This window comes from Pelophylax lessonae (genome assembly GCF_965119305.1).
Source record: "Pelophylax lessonae genome assembly, chromosome: 4".
Classification (NCBI taxonomy): domain Eukaryota; kingdom Metazoa; phylum Chordata; class Amphibia; order Anura; family Ranidae; genus Pelophylax; species Pelophylax lessonae.
Window position 1 is genome coordinate 252,621,354 of NC_138771.1, and position 23,454 is coordinate 252,644,807.

Below are 23,454 nucleotides of genomic sequence, written 5' to 3' on the forward strand. Positions count from 1 at the left end.
TGTTTTATTTTAATTATTCCCAATCATCATGTCTGTCCACTTACTTCACCTCTTATGTCAAAACTATTTTTTCTTGATAAAGAAATATTGTGGCAAAAATGTTTTGTGTGTGTGACTAAATGAACAGATAACAACAAGCAGACAGCCGTAAACCATTAGGACTTAATTGCATGAACCTTTCCTCAAAGTATATGTCTTGCAAAGGGATGAGTTACCATTTCATGCATCTGGCTCAGCAGTGAGAAATATATTTATTACTAGGACTACTCTCAAAATGTTAATTTTCTAGGCAGACTGTGCAAAGTTTATGTGGATCATTCCCTCCAGCAGGCAAATACTTTAACACCTGTCATTTCTAATTCTCATTATGCAGCTAAGGTTTCATAATGTTATACCAATACCTTTCTATTTTGCAGAGAATTCATAATTTGTAATATTCTTTTGTCAGTAACCTAGACTGATCTCCTGCCATAGCTCACTTTAATTCTAGCATGCTGACTGCATTCTAATTAACTAGTCATTGTCATATTTGTGTATCTCTGACATGCACATTAGTTTCCAGTACTGATTTACGTGCACTTTAGTAAAATGTTAAGCTTGGTGGCAGACATTTTAAAAATCCAACAACTAACACATATGACAATCAGTTTAATATCTGAATGTGTGGATTTGTATACTTAGTTAAGCTGCAAATGCTACTAATGGACACTAAATTCTAAGATCAATACAGTCCATACCCCACATTCTGTCCCCAGTGCATGTTCATCCCTATCAAAATGTAGCTTCCGAGGCAGCACAGTATCATTGGCAGTTATAGTGCAGGTGACTGCCTGCTTCATAGCAACCAATGATGCTGTGCGGCCTGGCCGCCTACATCCTAGCAACCAAAGACTCTGCCCAGTCCAGCCACCAATGTCCATGCAACCAATGCTGTGCATACCACATGTTAGCATCCTGGCAAACAATGATATTGTGTGCCCAGGCTGCTAGTTTCCTATCATCCAAAGACACCATACAACCCGGCCACCACTGTCCCAAAGTACGTAATAATGATGGCAGGGTCATGAAAAATGGCTGTCTCAGGTGGTATCTGCACCTGGAACAAAATGGCCATATATACAATATACTAATATATAGTATAGTATATTCAATATACTAATATAATATATATTGTATACAATACATATAAAATTATTTTTAATACATATATATATATATATATATATATATATATATATATATACACACAACTGCAAGAATAAGTATGTGAACCCTTTGGAATGATATGGATTTCGGCACAAACTGGTCATAAAATGTGATCTGATCATCATCTAAGTCACAACAATAGACAATCAAAGTCTGCTTAAACTAATAACACCCAAAGAAGGAAATGTTGCCATGTTTTCATTGAACACACCATGTAAACATTCACAGTGCAGGTGGAAAAAGTATGTAAACCCCTAGACTAATGACATCTTCAAGAGCTAATTGGAGTGAGATGTCAGCCAACTGGAGTCCAATCAATGAGATGAGATTGGAGGTGTTGGTTACAGCTGCCCTGCCCTATAAAAAACACACACCAGTTCTGGGTTTGCTTTTCACAAGAAGCATTGCCTGATGTGAATGATGCCTCGCACAAAAGAGCTCTCAGAAGACCTACAATTAAGAATTGTTGACTTGCATAAAGCTGGAAAGGGTTAAAAAGTATCTCCAAAAGCCTTGCTGATCATTAGTCCACGGTCCACGGTAAGACAAATTGTCTATTAATGGAGAAAGCTCAGCACTGCTGCTACTCTCCCTAGGAGTGGCCGTCCTGTAAAGATGACTGCAAGAGCACAGCGCAGACTGCCCAGTGAGGTGAAGAAGAATCCTAGAGTGTCAGCTAAAGACTTACAAAAGTCTCTGGCAAATGCTAACATCCCTGTTAGCGAATCTACAATACATAAAACACTAAACAAGAATGGATTTCATGGGAGGATACCACAGAGGAAGCCACTGCTGTCCAAACAAAACATTGCTGCATGTTTACAGTTTGCACAAGAGCACCTGGATGTTCCACAGCAGTACTGGCAACATAGTCTGTGGACAGATGAAAACAAAGTTGAGTTGTTTGGAAGAAACACACAACACTATGTGTGGCGAAAAAGAGGCATAGCATACCAACATCAAAACCTCATCCCAACTGTGAAGTATGGTGGTGGGGCATCATGGCTGCTTTGCTTTGTCAGGGCCTGGACGGATTGCTATCATCGAAGGAAAAATGAATTCCCAAGTTTATCAAGACATTTTGCAGGAGAACTTAAGGCCATCGGTCTACCAGCTGAAGTTCAACAGAAGATGGGTGTTGCAACAGGAAAATGACCCAAAGCATAGAAGTAAATCAACAACAGAATGGCTTAAACAGAAGAAAATACGCGTTCTAAAGTGGCCCAGTCAGAGTCCTGACCTCAACCCGATTGAAATGCTGTGGCATGACCTCAAGAAAGCGATTCACACCAGACATTAGTGATGAACATCGGCCGGGGTGGTTCGCGAACGCCAGCCGAAAATTTTCTCAAAAGTCCGCGAACCGCGAGTTCGCGGCGGGCCCCATTGACTTTAATGGGAGGCGAACTTTAAAAACCTTTAGGTCATATTTGCAGCCACAAAAGACGTACTAGCTGTGCACAAATAGTCCCAGCACATGGACAATGTCATAACTAGGGATTTTGAAAAGTTTGGTTGGTTCCAGAACCCCATTGAAATCAATGGGACCCAAACTTTGGTAATCAAAAAAGCCCTAAAACCCAATAAATGCCCCTAAAAAGTGCCTAGGGTTCTGGGTCATGCCCCAGGGACTATTAATCACACAAAAAAAAGTTCTTAAAAATTGTCATTTTTGATAGAGAGACAATTATTGAAAAAATTATTGGAAAAAAAAAAAGAGATTTCTTTGAATTTAGTGTCTGGGGGGTGTAAAAAGTGTACCTGTGAAGTTTCAGCTCTGTAGCATGTCCAGAACCAGAAAAAAAAAAGATTGTTTGTGTTAGAATTGCAGTAGAGCAGGGATAGGGCTCTGCTACTTTCACACCTGGCCGTTTTTGTTGCAGGCATTTTTTGGTCTTTTTTGTGGACGTCTTTGGAGGCAGGCATGACATCTGAACTTCTGTGTAGGGGTACATATACACACACACATATATGTATATATACACATATAGGTGTGAAAGTAGCGGAACCCTATGCCTGTGCTAATGAAATTATATGCAGGGATGTGGCTCTGCTCCTATCACACTTATATGTGTTTATGTGTAAACATACATATATGTGTGTGTGTATATATACCCCTATACAGAAGTTCAGATGTTATGCCTGCCTCCAAAGACACCCAAAAAATGCCCAGAAAAACGCCTGCAACAACACACCTGGGCGTTTTTGTTGCAGGCGTTTTTTTGGGCATTTTTTGGGCGTCTTTGGAGGCAGGCATAACATCTGAACTTCTGTATAGGGGTATATATATACACACACACATATATGTATATATACACATACACACATATAGGTGTGAAAGTAGCGGAACCCTATGCCTGCGCTAATGAAATTATTTGCAGGGATGTGGCTCTGCTCCTATCACACCTATATGTGTGTATGTTTATATATACATATATGTGTGTGTGTGTATATATACCACTATACAGAAGTTCAGACATTATGCCTGCCTCCAAAGACACCCAAAAAATGCCCAAAAAAACGCCTGCAACAACACACCTGGGCGTTTTTGTTGCAGGCGTTTATTGTGCATTTTTTGGGCATCTTTGGAGGCAGGCATGACATCTGAACTTCTGTATAGGGGTATATATACACACACATATATGTATATATACACATACACACATATAGGTGTGAAACTAGCGGAACCCTATGCCTGCGCTAATGAAATTATTTGCAGGGATAGGGTTCCGCTCCTATCACACCTGTATGTGTGTATGTGTATATATACATATATGTGTGTGTGTATATATATACCCCTATACAGAAGTTCAGATGTTATGCCTGCCTCCAAAGACGCCCAAAAAATGCACAATAAACGCCTACAACAAAAATGCCCAGGTGTGTTGTTGCAGGTGTTTTTTTGGGCATTTTTTGGACCTCTTTGGAGGCAGGCATAACATCTGAACTTCTGTATAGGGGTATATATACACACACACATATATGTATATATACACACACACACACACACACACATATAGGTGTTATAGGGGCGGAGCCACATCCCTGCAAATAATTTCATTATCGCAGGCATAGGGTTCTGCTACTTTCACACCTATATGTGTGTATGTATATATATATATATATATATATATATATATATATATATACATATATGTGTGTGTGTATATATACCCCTATACAGAAGTTCAGATGTTATGCCTGCCTCCAAAGACGCCCAAAAAATACCCAAAAAAACACCTGCAACAAAAACGCCCAAGTGTGAAAGTAGCGGAGCCCTATCCCTGCTTTACTGCAATTCTAAGACAAGCGATCTTTTTTCTATGGCGGTCACCCTGACATGGAAGAGTTTGGTCACCCTGCCATAGCAGTCAGAGTCAGTTCACCCTACACTACACTACGGTCACCCTGACACTTAACACTTTCCCTACAGAAACTAGATTATTGAATCTAACTATAGTGGAAAATAGTACCCTAACTACACTAGATATCCCTTTCCTCACACTAATAATTGCTAAATGACACTTTTGAAGCAGGAGTAACAGAACTGCTTCCACTCTTTTCCACAGCCCCTGTATTACAGTGCTAGAGATTTGGCGGGGCTATGTTATATACTGGGGGGCGTATTCACTACTGATTGGCCTCTGGACCCCCTAGTCACTACAATCACATTCCTAGCATCCTCCTGCCCCCTCAATTGGCTTTTACTAATGTTTTGGGTCTAATCACAGGCTTTTAAAGCCCAGTTCCTGTCCCATTGCATTTTGGTCGGTTCTGGTTGCCGAATTCCGAACTTTTTCCGCAAAAAGTTCGGAATTCAGCCAAATTTCGAACAGTCAATGTTCGGGTCGAACTGATGGTCGACCTGAACCGTTTGATCATCCCCAGTCATAACAGAAGAATAGCAATTGAAAAAGTTGCCCTAAATTTTTTTTTTTTTTACAGCAAAAAATATATATATATTTTTTCATAAATCAGCCAGAACTGACAGCAGCCGGTAAATACATTGTCTAATACATATAGGGTCCATTCACACATCTGTAAAATGGGTCCGCATCCATTCCACAATTTGGCGGAACCTTTACAGACCTATTGTTTTTCATTTCCAGTCTGAAAAATTAGGCATTAACAGGATAAAGAAGTAAGTGTCGGCCATTCCAGGCCCCAAAAATGAACCCACATGCGTTTACCTGACAGCTAAGAACGTAGTATTATGTGGCTGAAGGTACATTAGGCATTCACAGGTAACAGAAGTAAGTGTCGTCCATAAAAGGCACCAAAAATAGCCCACATGGGTTTACTTGATAGCTAAGAATGTAGTATTCTGTGGCTGAAGGTACATTAGGCATTCACACAGTATACAGAAGTAAGTGTCGGCCTGTATAGGCTGTAAAAATTAGCTCCCATGGTTTGAACTGACAGCAAAAAACATAGTTTTTGATGGCTAGAGGTGTGGTAGGTGTCCACAGTACACCGAACCGTAAGTGTCGGCCTGTATAGGCTCCAAAATTAGCTCACATGGTTTGGACTGACAGCAAAAAACATAGTTTTTGATGGCTAGAGGTACTGTAGGTGTTAAAGAGACTGCAATAGACCCTAAAACGACATTGGAGCATTTTAAATGACTTTTGTGGACATTGACAAAGTGATTTCTTTGCGACTGCAGCCAATATCTAACTGCCCCTAAAGCAACCACAGGATACCTGGCCCTAATGTTAAAGAGACTGTAATAGACCCTAAAACGACATTGGAGCATTTTAAATGACTTTTGTGGACATTGACAAAGCGATTTCTGTGTGACTGCAGCCGATCTCTAACTGCCCCTACAGCAACCACAGGATACCTCTCCCTAAGCTCAAAAGATACTAGACCTATACCGAAATACCAGCCCTGAGAAGGACTTTTGTGGACATTGACAAAGCGATTTGTGTCTGCAGCCGATCTCTAACTGCCCCTAAAGCAACCACAGGATACCTGTCCCTAACCTGAAAAGAGACTGTAGAAGGCCTTTACCGAAATACCAGCCCTGGAAAGGACTTTTGTGGATCTTCACAGCAGACCTCTCCCTACACTGGCAGAAAACAGAATGTGAAATGGCCGCCAGGTCAGGTCTATTTATAAGGTAGGGGGACTGTCCATGTGCTGGAATGTTTCAATTGGCTGTCCCGTTCCACCTGACGGCTGTGTCATGGGTCAAAGTTCTCCCCAATGTAAACAAATATGGCCACCGCGAACTACGCAATGTGTCCAAAAATTTGGCGGGTAGCGAACAAGCAAAGTTCGCCGCGAACCGACCACCGGGCCTACCGCAAGGCCATCTCTACCAGACATACCAAGAATATTGCTGAACTGAAACAGTTCTGTAAAGAGGAATGGTCAAGAATTACTCCTGATCGTTGTGCACGTCTGATCTGCAACTACAGGAAACGTTTGGTTGAAGTTATTGCTGCCAAAGGAGGTTCAACCAGTTTTTAAATCCAAGGGTTCACATACTTTTTCCACCTGCACTGTGAATGTTTACATGGTGTGTTCAATAAAAACATGGCAACATTTCATTCTTTGTGTGTTATTAGTTTAAGCAGACTGTGACTGTCTATTGGCAGCTGTATATATATATATATATATATACTGATCAACTTTTTTTTTGGTTTTGGTTTTGGATAGAGCAGAGAAGCTGTAGAACTTTTTAGAAGAAACTGTAGAAATTTGGGGAGATTTTTCCTTGCGTCCTATCAAAATAAAAAAGTATGGGGGGGCGTGGCGACCGCCGGATAGTATGGCCGCTTGAAGAGGGAGCTCCGCCGCATGCCCGCTAATTACCGCATCTACGGCCCATCCACGGGAGTGTCAAGCGTCCTAACCTACAGGGATCTCTGGGGGAACACCCGAGGCACCCTCGCAGCATGTCGCGGAGGAAGTTAGACCCGCCAGCAGTCCGCAAACTGTCTGACTTTTTTCACCCGGCGGCCTCGGGACTACAGAAAAATGGCGCCGGAGCCCAGCAGCAAGCCAGCGATGCCCGCCCTCTAGTGTCTCCCAGCCATGTCGCAGCCGTGACGTCACCGGCGCGCTCGGACACTGCAGAGGCTAACAAGCAATCTAGACCGGAGCGATCTGCAGACTCCTCGCCCTCCACGCCGTCCACCCACAGCCCGGCCAAATCAAAGCCTCGGTGGGAAGACAGCCATCACACAGCCCGCTCCACATCCATGGAGGTGAGTGACCAAGACTCTGCCACGGCCTCTGCATGGGCCTATGTACCCGCACCAGACCCCTTTGCCTCCATCCCTACCACAGGACAGCCTATTTCTGACACTGCTTTAAGAGACATGCTGTCCATGATGCATAAATCGATGCAAGCCACTGTATCATCCTCCATAGCTTACTGCCAAAAGGAGCTGCATGGACTGGGCGAACGGGTTAATACTGTGGAATGCAAGATGGATGAGTTTGCAGTCTCATACAATGCCCTAGTGGATTCTCATACAGCCCAACAGACCGACATGGATCGCATTCACGCCAAGCTTGCCGACTTGGAAGACAGGTCACGGCGCAATAATTTAAAGCTACGTGGCATTCCAGAAACTGTCCTACCTAACCAGCTCCCGAACTTTGTTCGTGACCTTTTCCAACTGGTCGTTCCCGCCCTAACCAATGCGGACCTCACCATAGACAGGATTCACAGAATCCCAAAGCCCTCCTTTCCTCCGCAGGATGTTCCTAGGGACGTCCTGCTCCGCATACACTTCTTCCAAGCTAAGGAAAAGATATTGGAGGCCTTCCGACGTAGAGATCATCTTCCGGAACGGGCGGCGACGGTCCAAGTGTTGCCAGATTATTCACAGTATACACTGCAGCAACGCCGCAACCTCAATACCATCACCAAAGCGCTTCGCAACCATAAAATCATTTACAAATGGAAATATCCTGCAAAACTGTGTATAACCCACCAAGGCTCGAACACGCAAGTCACCACCATGGACCAAGGATTACGGGTTCTTCGCCAATGGGGTATTGTACCCGATGCCCCTGAATCCTCATCTGCCCCTGCTCTGCCTCCGCTGCCACCCCGCGTGCAACCTGACTGGCAGGTGGCATCAAGAAATTCAAGATCTCGCAGCCGCCACAAGTGACACTCACAGTTCACCATTACCGGGCATGCCCGGCCCTCCTTGCTTGCCTTAAAGTAGCACCCTTCACCGTGCTCTTTACCCCCCTGTAAATTTTGTAGCTCTTGCTACCCACTTGGCCCCGGTGGGCCATGTCTTTTTTACCTGTTATATGTTTGTGTGTCTGTTCGTCCCTTTTGTTTTATTGTTTAGATGGATCCTTCATCGCTAACCGTGCCGTGCAAGTGACTGTGCCTTACTTTTTGTATACATGCAGTTTCACCCTCCTCTGCAGCTTACGAACAACTAGCCGCACTGTGCCTTCCTCCATCAACCACCCGAGCCACTGTCAACGCAGATCATCCGAGACTACCTCTCCTAAGGCCTCAAGTGGGCCCTGCCTTCCGACGATCGGGAAAAATGCCTCAGGTACAATTTTGTTGCCCCTTCTACACACATGGGCCCCTACACGGGCGGGATCAGACCCCCCTACTTCTTCCCTTGCTCCTTGCGCCCCTATGCCACTGAGACATCCACGTTAATCCTGGACCCCTTTATGACCTCCGATGCCTATTAACTTTTTGTCCATGAACGTTAAGGGGTTGAACCACCCCGCGAAACGCCACTCGATGTGGAAGGAGGCATGCTCAGCTAAGGCGGACGTTTTAGCAATACAGGAAACCCACTTTCTCCTGGGAAATGCTCCACGATGTACTCACCCGGATTACCCACATGTGTTTCATGCTTCGTTTAATGCAAAAAAAAGAGGTGTGATGTTGGCTTTTAGTAACTCCTTGTCCTTCTCCCTTTCCAGAATGGTGGAGGACAAGGAAGGCCGCTATCTGATTGTTAATTGCACTATAGATAATTGTGTATATACCATAGTTAACGTATATGCCCCCAATGTACGTCAGCTATCCTTTCTGCGTAAACTGTGTTCGAAAGTTATGAAACTAAGGTCAGGTAAATTGATAATTTGTGGGGACTTTAATCTCGTAGCCAACCATGCCTTAGACTCCTTGGCTAGGCCACACTCTAAACTTCCCTCTCTAGCCGCTTTATTGCATTCAGAAGGGCTCCACGATGTTTGGAGATACCAACACGCAGAGGAGAGGGATTACTCTTTCTTCTCTGCAAGCCACAACACGTACTCCAGGATTGACATGTTTTTAGTCGACTCTGCCACACTACCACTCCTTGTTGACTCTTCCATCTCCACCATCACCTGGTCAGATCACGCCGCTGTCCATATGACCCTATCCACCAGCCCACCCGCCACCTCCACCTTTATTTGGAAATGCAACAACTCCTTACTCTCGGACCCTGACACCCTAAAACATCTACGAACGAACCTGCAGGAGTTTTTCCACCTAAACCACACGCCAGAAGTTTCCCCCTCCACCCTTTGGAACGCGCATAAGGCGTTCATAAGAGGACTTTTAATCCAACTAGGCTCCCGGTTAAAAAGAAGGCACAACTCTGCCCTCCTGCGCCTAACGGAAGAAATCCGTTCCCTTGATGTGCTGAATAAGTCTTCCCCTTCCCCCACACATGCTTCCCGACTGACGTCTCTCCGCTCGGATCTCCGCAGACTGCTGACTGAGCAGCATGATAAACTGCTAGCGCGGGTTCGTGTTAACTACTACTCTTCCCACAACAAAGCCGGCAAATTTCTGGCCTCACGACTTAAAGCTAGGCGGCTTAAATCAAAAATAGACAGCATCCAACATCCACACACTAACGAGAGGCACGTCCACCCCCAAAAAATAGCCGACGCCTTTGCGGACTATTACAGCGCCCTGTATAATTTGAATGCAGATAATTCCACACCGCAACCCACAGACACTGACATACAAGCTTTCCTTCAACACCTACATCTCCCGTCACTTTCGCCGGAAACGCTTTCCTTCCTCAATAGCCCCATTGCCCCCTCAGAATTATCCAAAACTATCAAATCAATGCCGTCCAACAAGTCCCCGGGGCCTGATGGCCTGACTAATGAATATTACACAGCCATGCAAGATATCATCTCCCCACATATGTTGACACTCTTCGCACAAGCTATAGACACAGGAATTCTGCCCGCTGAAATGTTACAGGCCCACATTACCACCCTGCCTAAACCTGGGAAACCTCCCAACACCCCGGCGAACTTTAGGCCAATCTCTCTGTTGAACTCGGATGTAAAAATTTACGCGAAGATCATAGCGAATCGCCTAGCCAAAGTTTTACCTTCCCTAGTAGGGGACGACCAAATGGGATTTGTCCAGGGTCGACAAGCTCTGGACGCCACCAGGCGTGTAGTAAACCTGATGCATTATGCGGAGCGCACTCGGACGCCTTCTCTGCTCTTATCTATTGATGCAGAGAAGGCGTTCGACCGAGTTCACTGGGGTTACATGCGAGCAGTCCTACAAAAATTCGGCTTCTCTGGTCCCATCGTGTCTGCTATCCTCACGTTATATTCGAACCCCTCCGCCAGAGTGATGTCGGCTGGCACACTCTCTAAACCGTTTTCCATCTCAAACGGGACACGTCAGGGATGTCCACTTTCCCCCCTGATATTTAACCTCCTAATTGAACCATTAGCAGCGCAAATACGGCAGAGCCCACTAGTATCAGGATTTAAATTCCCCGGATCCCACCATGTCGTCACACTTTTTGCAGATGACGTCATTCTTAGCCTCACCAACCCCACAGTTTCCTTACCTGCCACTCACGACATCCTCCAATCCTTCAGTAAGATCTCGTATTATAAGGTCAACTTTAGTAAGTCGGTAATACTGAATATGGGAGTCCATCCAACTGCTAGCTCTCACCTGCAAACTGTTCTGCCGTATACGTGGTCCACCCAACCCATACACTACTTAGGTATAGACTTAACATTCCCTACCTCTAACATGATCTCTGCCAACTTATCCCCCCTCCTTAAATCCATTGCCTCGGATGTGGCCAAACTCAAGAAGGTAGAACTATCGTGGATGGGTCGCATAGCAGCGTTCAAAATGGTCTGTTTACCTAAAATTCTGTACATTTTCCGCACCCTACCCATCCCCTTCCCTAAGAAAAATATACGTCCCCTGACTAAAATACTACATGCATTCATATGGCAAAAGAAAAGGGCTAGATGTGCGCATTCTCATATGATCAAACACAGATCGATAGGTGGCTTGGGGCTCCCTGATATACTTAACTATTGCGATGCATCCCGCTTGGCAGCACTGCGACACTGGTTTGCAGAAAGTCCCACTACTCCATGGGTTTCTGTCGAATCGACCGTATCCAAGGTTACCACCCTTTCTACTCTACTACTAGCAGACAAGTGGAAACCATTGGATGCCAAGTCTCTGCCTTTACCCACACAAGCCACATTAGAATCCTGGCGCTCCCTCCTCGCACGACTGCCGCCCACCGCTGTATGCAAACGTGTTCCACTTCCAATAACTACACTAGGAATACTACTTCCATACACCAACATTTCCACGCTCCAGGCAGCGGGCATTAGCACGATCGACCAGCTCCTACAATCTCACTCCCTTAAACCCTTTGAGAATCTTCGGTTAGAGTTCAACCTGCCCCCGCAAGCACGCTTCACCTATAATAGCCTGGCGAGCTTCGTGCGCAAATACCCCCCTCCCACAATTGATGTCCCCATACAAATGTGGCAATTCCTTACGTCCCCCTCGCCCTCCACAAAAGGCATATCTCTGTTTTATAATCTCATAGGCCAAAATCTGACCCTTTTGAAATCTCCTCATATGTTAGCTTGGGAAAGGGAACTTCAAGCGTCTTTCTCGGAGGCACAATGGAAGATTGCTATACGCTGTTCTTACAAATCCACCCAATGTGTGAATCACTGGGAACAATTCCAAAAACTTCTCACCCGATGGTACTTGACACCGTATCGACTTTCAAAAATCTTTGACTCCCAGACCCCATTGTGCTGGCGCAATTGCGATCAAGTAGGGTCGTTATTACATATCTTCTGGTCCTGCAAAGGCATATCCAGTTTCTGGAGAAAGATGTTTGAGGTTCTGTCCACCACCACTGGCATCCTCAGGCCCCCCAACCCTGCCCTGGCCTTACTCTTGTTAGGTCTGGATACCTTCCCACCCTCCCTAAGAACAGTCTCTGTACATATACTAGTGGCGGCCAAAACGGTCATAGCACGTCACTGGAGAAAGCCCATTGCGCCTTCCCACACGGAAGCAATCCGGCTAGTCAACTTACAATGTTCTATGGAGAAGGCATATGCTTACTCTAAACTCCAGGGTCCAAAATTCTATAAGGAGTGGCAGGCATGGTTGCAAAGCCCATATTTCTCCCCTACGCCTAGTTAATGTCTGCGTTACAGGCAATTTTCCTTCCTCCCATCCCTACCTTTAATTAAAGTTTGGGTTCTCGTTCTGTAAAATGCACTTATAATGGATGGTCACGGGTCTTTTATGTGACTTCTGTTATTGGTACCTATGCAGTATCTTATGTACTTATCCTGTCTACATGTATGCGAATTTTTATATCCATGTTCCAGTGCATTCTCTTATTCTTGATCCTGTCGCGGTTAATTCATGTTGAACACGACTATGGTTTAATTTCTTGTATTTTGTAAAACTTCAATAAAAAATCTATTGAAAGTAAAATAAAAAAGTATTAATCCAAAAGGATTACAGAAAAAAACTGATTTATAGTAATATGGGGAAAAGTTAGATCTTCTGTCAATGTTTTTATTGCTGCCTATGTCTTAAGCTGGCCATACATGGATCCAAATTTGGCTGGTTCAGCAGGAACCGGACACATTTTAATCAATCTTTGGCCATTTCTGTTTACAAGAAACCCACTGGCTGAATAAAAAAACGGACTCATGTATGGCCAGCTTTAGTGTTTCAGTGTCAACTGCACAGCTATCTCTTCTAAGTGCATCACAGGGAGAAAGTGTGGTAAAAGCTCCAGAAAAGAAGCACACTCTATATACAAAGTTTAAAAAATTGACTGAAGGTAAAACTTAAAGCCTCATTCACACTGGGGCTCATGTAAACATTTTTCCCCATCAGGAGAAAAACAGTTTAAAAAACGTGCCTAAGTCATGTTTTTGCAAATGTATTTAGGTGCATCAAGCATTGCATTTTTATTTATTTCATTGGCCAGAATATTTATTTATCCTCGCCATTGGAATAAAAAAACACTCAAGCGCTATGGGAACTGAGTGCTTAGGCACATTTAGACCTGTTTACGCTCGTTTGGGAGTGTCAGGTGTGTTTTCAGCTAAAACACTCCTCTCTTGAACACACAAGTGATGTTTTTTTTCTGCCTTTGAACTCAGCGTTGACACATAGGCTAAAATTTAGAGGCTTTTAGACGCAGAAAAAAAAAAGTCAAACACCTGTAAAACAGGCATTTTTGAGCTCAAGTGTGCATGAGGCCACCTGTAAAGGAAAGGTTTCAATACTTGCCTGTCCTGCTGCAAACACCACCGACCTTTGCTCCATTGAAGAAATTTTGTTTCATATGAATGTTTTGCATCCAACACACTTTCAGGCATGTCAAATGCCTAGGAGTTCAAATACTAAAGGCAAATAGACACTTAAACTTTGCAGAGTTTAATTAATAAGATGAAGCTCTGCTGACTTCCATCAAAATTCTATTTTTGCTTGCACATGATTGAGAATTCTTTGTAAAGTGAAATTACACCAAATTCACTAAGCTAAAGGAAATGCCCTTGTGAAGTGCAACTTCCCTTACAAAGTGAAGAGCCTATTTGTCTTTAGGACATCAACCCCCTAGTCTCCTGCTGCATGTTGTGGTTACATCAGCCAAAGGCTACCAGTGGTGTAGACCCAACGGATGAATCTACAGGGTACCAGGCCTCTGGCACATCTTTAAATTTGTGGAATGCAAAAAATTCTTCTTTTTTTTCTTTCTTTTTTCAATTGCATTTCAGTGAAAGCCCTGGAGAAACTTCCCTTGCATAATGGACAGGACAGTTTTTTCTTCCCTTCACTTCCAAAAAAGCATCGGAAGAATGACTACAATGACTACAATGTGACTGGTTATATGCAAAAAAATGGTTTTCCTGTGCAAGCCTTTTTTTGTTTTTTTTGAAAGGACGACCTAACTTTGAGTGAACTTATCCTTTATAATACTCAACACCCCCTGAGTGTATCAGGAGGGAAATTGAAATTAATATTATTATATAGGATTTATATAGCGCCGACAGTTTACGCAGCACTTTACAACTTGAGGGAAGATAGTACAAATACAATACATTTTAATACATTAGGAATCGAGGGCCGTGCTCGTTATTGTCTTATAATTGTTCCTGAGACATTTCAGAGCTCACATAGCAAACCGTTATAGACAGAATAAATCAAAAATGACCACAAGAAGGTTACATTATACTATGCCACTAGAAATACATTTTCTTTGATATAAATAGTGCAGACAGTTCTTTGTGCAGTTGGAAAACATGCCTTTTTTCGCAATTCTAAATTCTATGGTATGCATGACAGCAGTGTGTGTGTGGGACCATAGATACATGTGAACACATTCACATTTAACTATGGTGAATATCTTACTTAAATAAACATATTTTTCACCAAAGCTGCTAACCTGTCAAAATGTTTTCCTACTCTTATTAAGAAGTGGTGTTAGAGAAATATTAATTTTCAAAATTTTAATTCACCAAAACTAAAAAGAGTATTTCATGAAGGTTTTGAGTTTGTTTCAAGTATGACAAGAGACCATATGAATGAGTTTTAAAACATGAGCCATTTCATCATTTTTCATCCATAAACCCCTAGTCCTATGTACATTCATCATAAAAGAATAACTGGTGTATATACCTGTATATGAATGGTGCCACAGTCGCAGTATTTGGGTGTGTGTACTGCTGCTGAGGAAGTTGCACAATCCCATTTCCTGTAAACTGGACACCGGCACCAGGGGGATATGTTGTTGTAGTCTGTGTAGTGGAAGCAGAACAGACCTTTCCTTCAGTGGGGGTAGATACCTTTTCACTGGTGGTGGGTTTTTGTGTGCATACAGTTTGACTGCCTTTGGTAGTCCTGCTTTTTTCTGGCTCTTTTACAGTCGCAGAAACAGGGGATGTAGATTGTTTTGTTGCTGGCGTTTTTGATCCGGGTTTAGGGATTCCACTTGATGAAGGAATTAAACTTTCCTTTTTAACTGCAGCTGACTTATTTCCCTTTGGAATCAAGCTTGCAATTTTGGAGCTCTTTTTTGATCCTTCCGATGTCTGTTCCTTTTCTTCTTTAGCTGGTTTCTCAGTATTTGATTTATTTTTGTCCTTGTTCTTCTCTTCCTTTTCCTTTGGCTGAGGCAATCCCTTTTTATTGCTGATATTTTTGCTTCCAGCCTTTGGAGGTGTCAATTTGGGTGATATTTTAGGACTACTTAATGTGGAACCTAATTCATTTTCTCCATATTCTGATAAGTAGTCATCCTCAATAATGACTTCACTTGATGGTGAAGATGGAGACCTCAAACCAACCCTAGTGTTCACCAATTTAAATTTTTCAAGCATTGATTTTTGTCCAGAGGAGGTACTTTTAATTCCTTCTGACAATGGTGGTTTTACTCTGTCTGGGGATGGGGTGGGAGAAGTTGCTGGACTAGGCTGCTTAACAGACAGCATGGTGGATGTGGCACTGTGTTTAACATTCATGGATTTACTGCGCCAAGGCTTACTGGCACTTGGAGAGGGTATGGCAGAGGCTACTTGCTGACCAGAGCTAGTGGGATATTGCACATTTCCATTCATGCCTGCAGACAGTTGAGGGCCTTTTGGTGATTCTGTAAAAGAAAAAACAAAATGATCAATGCATGGTTTTCATAGAAACTACATAGTGAGGTTGATGTAAGAAGATAAAAAGCACTAATTGTATCTAGCACTACCAATGTAATTTCTAAAGTTAAAGGGTCAGGGATCAGGGTAAAGAAAAATAAATATAGATGACAACAATTCCCACATTTGCAGAGAATTATTTACTATCATGCACTTGCGCTAGTGACTATGGGTAATAGGTCAAAATGATAATTGCATAGTTGATAAGGTCGAATAAAGACTCCATCCATCCAGTTAAACCTGTGTGTGTGTGTGTGTGTTTATGTCACTACCATTCTCCATATCTCCGTACATTAAATTTGCTAAGAAACATATGAAAAAGTTTTTTGAATTTATCTACACTCCCTGCTGACATCACCAGCTGTGGAAGGGAGTTACAAAATTTTCCCCCTTTAAGAGTAAAGAACCTTTCATGTAGTTTAAGATTGAGCCTTTTATATCATCCAACTTCATTGTGTGGACGAGTGTCTTCTTTAGAGACCTTATATTAAAAAGTTAACTGAAACTTTTTAACATAGGCATTTATGTGAACAGGGCCAGATGGATTACACTCGAGAGTTTTTAAAGAACTTAACCAATTCCTTGCTGAACCATTACTCCTAATCTTTAAGTACAGCTTACTGACCAGAGTGGTACCAGCAGACTGGTGGAAAGCGAATGTGGTGCCAATATTCAAGAATGGGTTGAAATACATAGCAGGTAACTACAAGCCAGTCAGCTTTACATCAATAGTTTATAAACTGTTGGAAGGGATGATAAGGTACCATATACAATAATTTTCTGATGAAAATAGTATCATTAGTAGTAACCAGCATGGGTTTATGAAAGTTCTTCCCTTGCTAGCAGTCTGTACAGTTAGAAAATTGGTTTGCATATAAAGTAGATGACATGCTGCCTCCAATAAAATATCCTGGCATTATGTTTTTAACTAATATAACCACATGGCACAAGGGGTTGAGCTTTAAAAAAAGAGAGTTACTATTCAGGTGTGGTTAGGGTAGCATGGTATCCAAATCCAGCCTTGCCTCCTTCTTAGTGTTATGTATCACATACTGCTCCAGGAAAGATCAGACCCCACACTACATGCTGGCTCAAAAGGTTTTCACCAAAGCAATCAATTGTACTAGAAACAGTAATACCGCAAGAGAAATAACTGTGCCCGCCACAAAACCTGTCAGAAGAGAGCTTGTTCTTGCTGGCTATTTTAACCACTTGACCTCGGGAAAGTTTACCCCCCTTCCTGACTAGGCCATTTTTTGCAATACGGCACTGCCTTATTTTAACTGACATTTGTGTGGTCGTGCGACAGTGTTCCCAAATAAAATTTATGTCCTTTTTTTCCCATGAATAGAGCTTTCTTCTGGCATTATTTGATCACCTCTGAGTTTTTTATTTTTTTGCGCTTAAAGCAAAAAAAGACTGACAATTTTGAAAAAAACAAAAACATTATTTTTTATTTTCTGCTATAAAATGTGTCCATTAAAAAAAATGTAAAAAATCTAATTTCTTCATCAGTTTAAGCCAATATGTATTCTGCTACATATTTTTGGTAAAAAAAAAAATCCCAATAAGCTTATATTAATTGGTTTGCGTAATAGCGTCTACTTTTTTTTTTTTTTTACTAGTAATGGTGGCGATCAGCAACTTATAGCGAGTCTGCGATATTGTGACAGACAAATCGGACACCTGACATTTTGGACACTTTTTTGGGGGGACCAGTGACATTACTACAGGATCCATGCCTTCTGTACTCACAGAAAGACAATCTGCCTTTACATAGGCAGACTGGCATTCTGTCAGTGTACCAAAGGATCAGCGGGTCCAGACAGACATTGAGTCTGCGGGACCTGCTGATCAGCTCCCGATGTGTAAAACCGCAGCGGGAGCGAGCTACCGGCAGCTTGCGCTCGCACCCAAAACCCGGCAGAATCACGTATATATACGTCATTCTGCACTGCGCGGCCGCCCTGTAGCAATAGATCTCCTATGGGGTGGTCAGGAAGCGGAAGGAAGAATATTATTGTGCATCTCATTGTATACTGCAACCATTTCTCTAGTCATAGCTGTAATTTAAAAAAAAAAAATTAAAGTTGAAGTTTATAGGCTATAAACTACAACGTTGGCTTTTTTTAAATCTGCAATTTTGGAGCACTTTGTGCTTTTCGACTTGCAGAAAAATCTTAGTATACTTTTAACATAGTGATTTAAATGTGCCCCAGTAATCTCCTCTCTCCGTGACACTGAGAGATTAGACTTCTGCTGTGAATATCTGAAAGGAACCTAATCACGAACTGAACAACTGCTTTTCTCAGCACTTCTCTATACTGGCCCTGTGCAGATAAAACCCACATTTGTGATGCGGTATATTTCTATTTCAATCTTGTAATATGTAACCTTTTGTGAAAAAAATTGTAAAGAGCTATTTATAATACTGACAGCTTTTACAATTGAGACATAGAGTGCATCAAGTGTATACATGTTCAGTTTGGTTGTCATTCCATTTTACCTATTAAGCAATTATACAGTTAGGGTTTTTATCATTTAAATATCTGACCTGCTATAACATTACAGAATCCAATTCTAATGGGCTCTGAAAAACAAAACATCCATAATTCAGGAACAGAATACATCTAAAGATAAAAAAAAAAAGATGAATATTTCTATTTATCAAACTCTGTGTAATATCTGTAGGAATTGTATAGACCAAGGCCACTACTGCAAACATTGGCCAACACTTGACATTTCTTTTATGCTCTCCATAATTGCGGTTTATTACAACATGGGCAGCAGGCTTAAAACTGTCTGCAGTGGGTATTGTTAGTCACATTTACCAGACTCCTCCTTACAAGAATTCTGTGTAATATGGAAGAATGGATGCAGAATCTGGTTGCTAAGGACACTGGTTCCTTCATGAAGCCCTGTTGCATAAAGTTCAACCATGGGCCCCTTTTACACTTGTGCGACTTGTCATGCAACTTTGGACCCCAAAGTCACATGACAAGTCACACCTAATGTTTCCCTATGAGTACCATTCATATCTTTTCCTGCACTATTTTGGTCCGACTTTCATGTGACTTGAACTCTATAGACCTCAATGTAAACCCTCAAAAGTTGCATGAAAGTCGCTCCTGCATCATATAACTGCAGTTTTGATGCAACATTGGATGAGTGCGACTTGTACAGAACTAAAAACGCATTTGGTTTCTTTATTCTCTAACATATTTCAAATTTTCAGAATGATTGGAATTCAAATCGAAAATTGATCGACTGATTTGAATTCTGTGTGGAGAATTGTTAGGGAGCAGGCCGGGAAGCCGACTGTTGCATCATCCTTAACAACAGATGACTCATCAGCTGTCAGTGGGGAAACCCACTGACAGCTGAATGTTAAAAATAGAATGCCAGCAACAAAAACAAAGAAAACGGCATGGGCCCCCCTCACATGCATACCAGGCCCTTCGGTGACTTGGTGTACTGTCTTTACTCACTTTTTACCCTTATTTGGTGAAGGGGTGAACCCATTCACATAGGGAGGGCCAGGATCTGGGGGCCCCCTTGTTAAAGGAGACTTCCAGATTTCAATAAGCCTCCTGTCCACAGACCCCCACAACCACCACCCAGAGTTGTGAGGAAAAGGCCCTTGTCCCCATCAAGATGGGGACAAGGTGCTTTGGCGTGGGGTCAATGTGGAGGTTAGCAGTGTTGGAAGCCCTGCCCCAAAGAATCCCCCCTATGTTGAGGGACTGTGGGGCTGTATGCTCAGGTAAGGGTCTAGTATGATTTTTATTTTAATTTTGGTGTGGGGTTCCCCTTAAAACCCATACCAGACCTGAAGGGCCTGGTATGTATGTGGGGGGGACCCCACTCTGTTTTTTTTTCTTTTTTTTTTTCATTTTATTTTTATTGTAGGCATTCTTTTTTTTACATTCAGCTGTCAGTGGGGAAAACTGCTGACAGCTGATGAGTCATTGGCTGTTAAGGATGTGGTTGCTCCTTAACAACCAGCTAAGTCAAATCAGTCGATCAATTTTCATTCGATTAGAATTCCAATCGTTCTGAATATTTAAAATTTGTTAGAAAATAAAGAAACCTAAGGAATTTTTCTGTTCTGTACAAGTCACACTTATCCAAAGCCCCATCAATATCGCATCAATGTCCCATCAAGTTGCATGGTAATTTCGTAATGTAAATTGCATGATTTTTAAGTTGAACAAGTGTAAATGGGGTCTAAAAGTGGACCTTTACCTTCTTTTACAAGCTCCCTCCACTCCATGGCTCCCTCCTGCCTGTATAGGTATCACGCTGTTTTTTTTTTTTACAAAAAACTGTCCAGCCCCGCCTCCCCATGCATGTCAAACGCCTTAGGTGAATGACGCGCACGCTGCCTGCTGTGCTTCTCGGGATATGCACGTCACATCCCAGATAGCAAGCAATTGAGCTGCAAGTTTGAAAATACCTTGCTAAGCTATTGCTAGACTTGCCAGGCTTCACAAAATTGTTGCACAATTGCAGCAAGTCCACATTGCATGACTCCAGATCAACTTTCTTTGCAAACATTCTGCAAATCCGCTGTAAGTTCTGGTTCAGTTATGTTATGCAATAATCATCCCACCACAGGGGTCACTGGGGTCAATTCACTAAGCTTTACCACATGTGGTAAGGGTATCATCTTACTCATTTGCATAAATGATCGCATGCGGTGCATAAAGTTTGATTCATTAAAATTTTTTATAGTAAACAACAAAAACAAAATGTCAGTAAATATCGCAAAAGAATGTGCGGTAATCTGTGAAGTCTATCTCACAAAGAAAACAGGAACTAAAAAGAAGGTGCAATATTTAACACCACCCTTTTGGAGGCGGTAACCAGTGCGGTACCAGAAAATCCCTCAGAAAGGGGCATTCCACCCACCGAGAACCTAATTCAATACACAGAAGACCCATAGGAAGGGGCACTATTCCACCCACAGGAAGGGTTGCAACACTACCCTCAGAGAGGGGTCTAAGTCCACCACTAATTTGGTAATGAACAACCATATGTGTATTGCTAATCATATACAAGGAGATCTGCTTGTATACTTTCAAGCAATCAGACCCAATAAAAGATCTGAAACTTATAAACAATAGATCTAACTATCTCTCCTCGATCAGAAAATAAGTGCTAACCATCCATAGTTTTTAATCTGTAAGATTTTTTGGAATAGGACTGCTCATATCCCAAGGACCTCAGGTGAAAACATGAGTGTATTATACACTGTGATGATAAAATACAACTTAATAGAGAGCATCTGAGTTACGTAACAGCCCTGCCAATAGTGGGCAGATGATGTCTTTACAATGGGTATAGAAAATAATCACCCCCCCCTTTAAAATCACAATTTGTTGCTTTGAAGCCTGACATGAAGACAAACACAGTTTTTGTTTTATCTAGCTGTATTTACTCAGTGCAACCTATAACATCCAAGTAAGAGCCCATTCACACTAGCACGACTTGTGAGGCGACTTGTGTAGCCCCAGGTCGCTTGACATAACAAAAGCAATGTTAATCAATCAGTGCCGTCTTAATTGGCACTACTGAAGTCGCTCCGACTTCAGAAAAGGGTCCTGTACTACTTTGAGGTGACCTGTGATCCAACTGTCCCATATACTTCAATGGGAGTCGCCTCCTTATCTTAATTGACACAACTTGTTATCAGACTTTCCAGGAAGAAGAAAGAGATTAGCCAGGCATTCCCCACAGACAAAGTCGCCTGTCTCTTCAAAGTAGTGCACAAGTCTCTTCCAAGTCTCTTCCAAGTCTCTAAACAAGTCTCTTTAAGTGTGATAGTGACCATTTGTGGACTGCAGTCTTCAAATCATTCCACAGATATTCAATGGGGTTTAGGTCGGGGCTCTGACTAAGTCATGCAAGGACATTCACCTTTTTCTCCTGGCCATTTTTGCTGTGTTCTTTGGGTCATTGTCATGTTGAAAGGTAAACCTTCTTCCCATTGACAACTTTCTGGCCAAGGGCAGCAGATATTCCTCAAGAATTTGATGTTTTTTTTGCCTCATCCTTTTTTCCTTCTATCCTGACAAGTACTCCAGTTCTTGCTGCAGAGAAACCCACAATAACAGAATATTACCTTCTCTATGCTTTACTGTAGGAATGGTGTTGATTGAATGGTGAGATCTACTCGGTTTCCGCCGGACATATCTTTGGTGTTGAGGCCAAATAATTAAATTTTAGTCTCATTTGACCATAACACCTTTTTCCATGTTGCCTCAGAATCTTCAAGATGCGTTTTGACAAAGCTTAGTCATGACTGCATTTGGCCTATCTTGAGGAGAGGCTTTTTTCTTGCAACCCTCCCATACAAGCCACACTTTTGGAGAATTTGTGATATTGTTGTCACATGGACACAATGACGATTACTCTTTGTCATAAATTCCTGCAACTGCTTCAGAGTTGCTGTAGGCCTCTAAGTAGCCTCTCTGACCAGTTTCCTCCCGGCTCTTTCATCCAGTTTGGAGTGACGTCCTGATCCAGGGAGGGTCTGTGTTGTCTGTGTTGTTCCACTTCTTAATCACTTCTGGATCAGAAGGTTTTACCTCCTTAATGATCAGGCATTTAGCTACATGTCTTTGATAAAAAAAAAATCTTAATAAGCTTATATTTATATTTATTGGTTTGCGCAAAAGTTATAGCGTCTACAAACCTAGTAGTGTCTACTTTCTGAAAAGGGGTCATTTGGGGGGGGGGGGGGGTACGCTGTCTTGGCATTTCATGGCCTCCGAAACTGTGATAGGTAGTGAGGAGGGAAATCAACAATTTCCGCTCTTAGAAAGCCTGAAGGCAGTGATTGTTTTTTGGGGTCTTGTACGCGGCTAGACTGCCAAAAAGTCTCACACATGGGTTATCCTCATACTCAGGAGAAGCAGCAGAATGTAGTTTGAGGTGTCATTTCACATACAGCCATGGAATGTTTGAGCAATATATCATTTAAGTGACAACTTTGTGTAAAAAAAAAAAAAAAAATTTCCCGAAAGTTGTGGCAAAATATAAAATATTCCATGAACTCAACATGCCTCTCAGCAAATAGCCTGAAGTGTCTTAAAAGGCTCCAGGAGAAAAGATTGCATCATTTCCTGCTAACTGATCGCTTCTGAACCGAATCAGAACATTATGGGGACCAGTGAGCGACCAACGTACAGTTACGTCAGTTCGCGCAGCTGAGCCACCTAGCCATAGTAAAACTGTGGCGGATGGTCAGCAACTGGTTAATAATAAACTTCACTG

The 23,454-nt window shown here is 42.4% G+C and overlaps 1 protein-coding gene across 15 annotated transcripts in view; it reads right to left on the minus strand.

Moving 5' to 3' along the window:
- The window catches only part of NAV3 (neuron navigator 3), a 921,889-nt gene that overhangs the window by 209,570 nt on the left and 688,865 nt on the right, over nucleotides 1-23,454 (minus strand). For all 15 annotated transcript variants that reach the window (XM_082254072.1, XM_082254071.1, XM_082254082.1 and 12 more), the window contains one exon: nucleotides 15,155-16,124. In XM_082254072.1, the coding sequence (XP_082110198.1) occupies nucleotides 15,155-16,124 (970 nt within the window). The remainder of the gene's footprint in view (nucleotides 1-15,154; nucleotides 16,125-23,454) is intronic.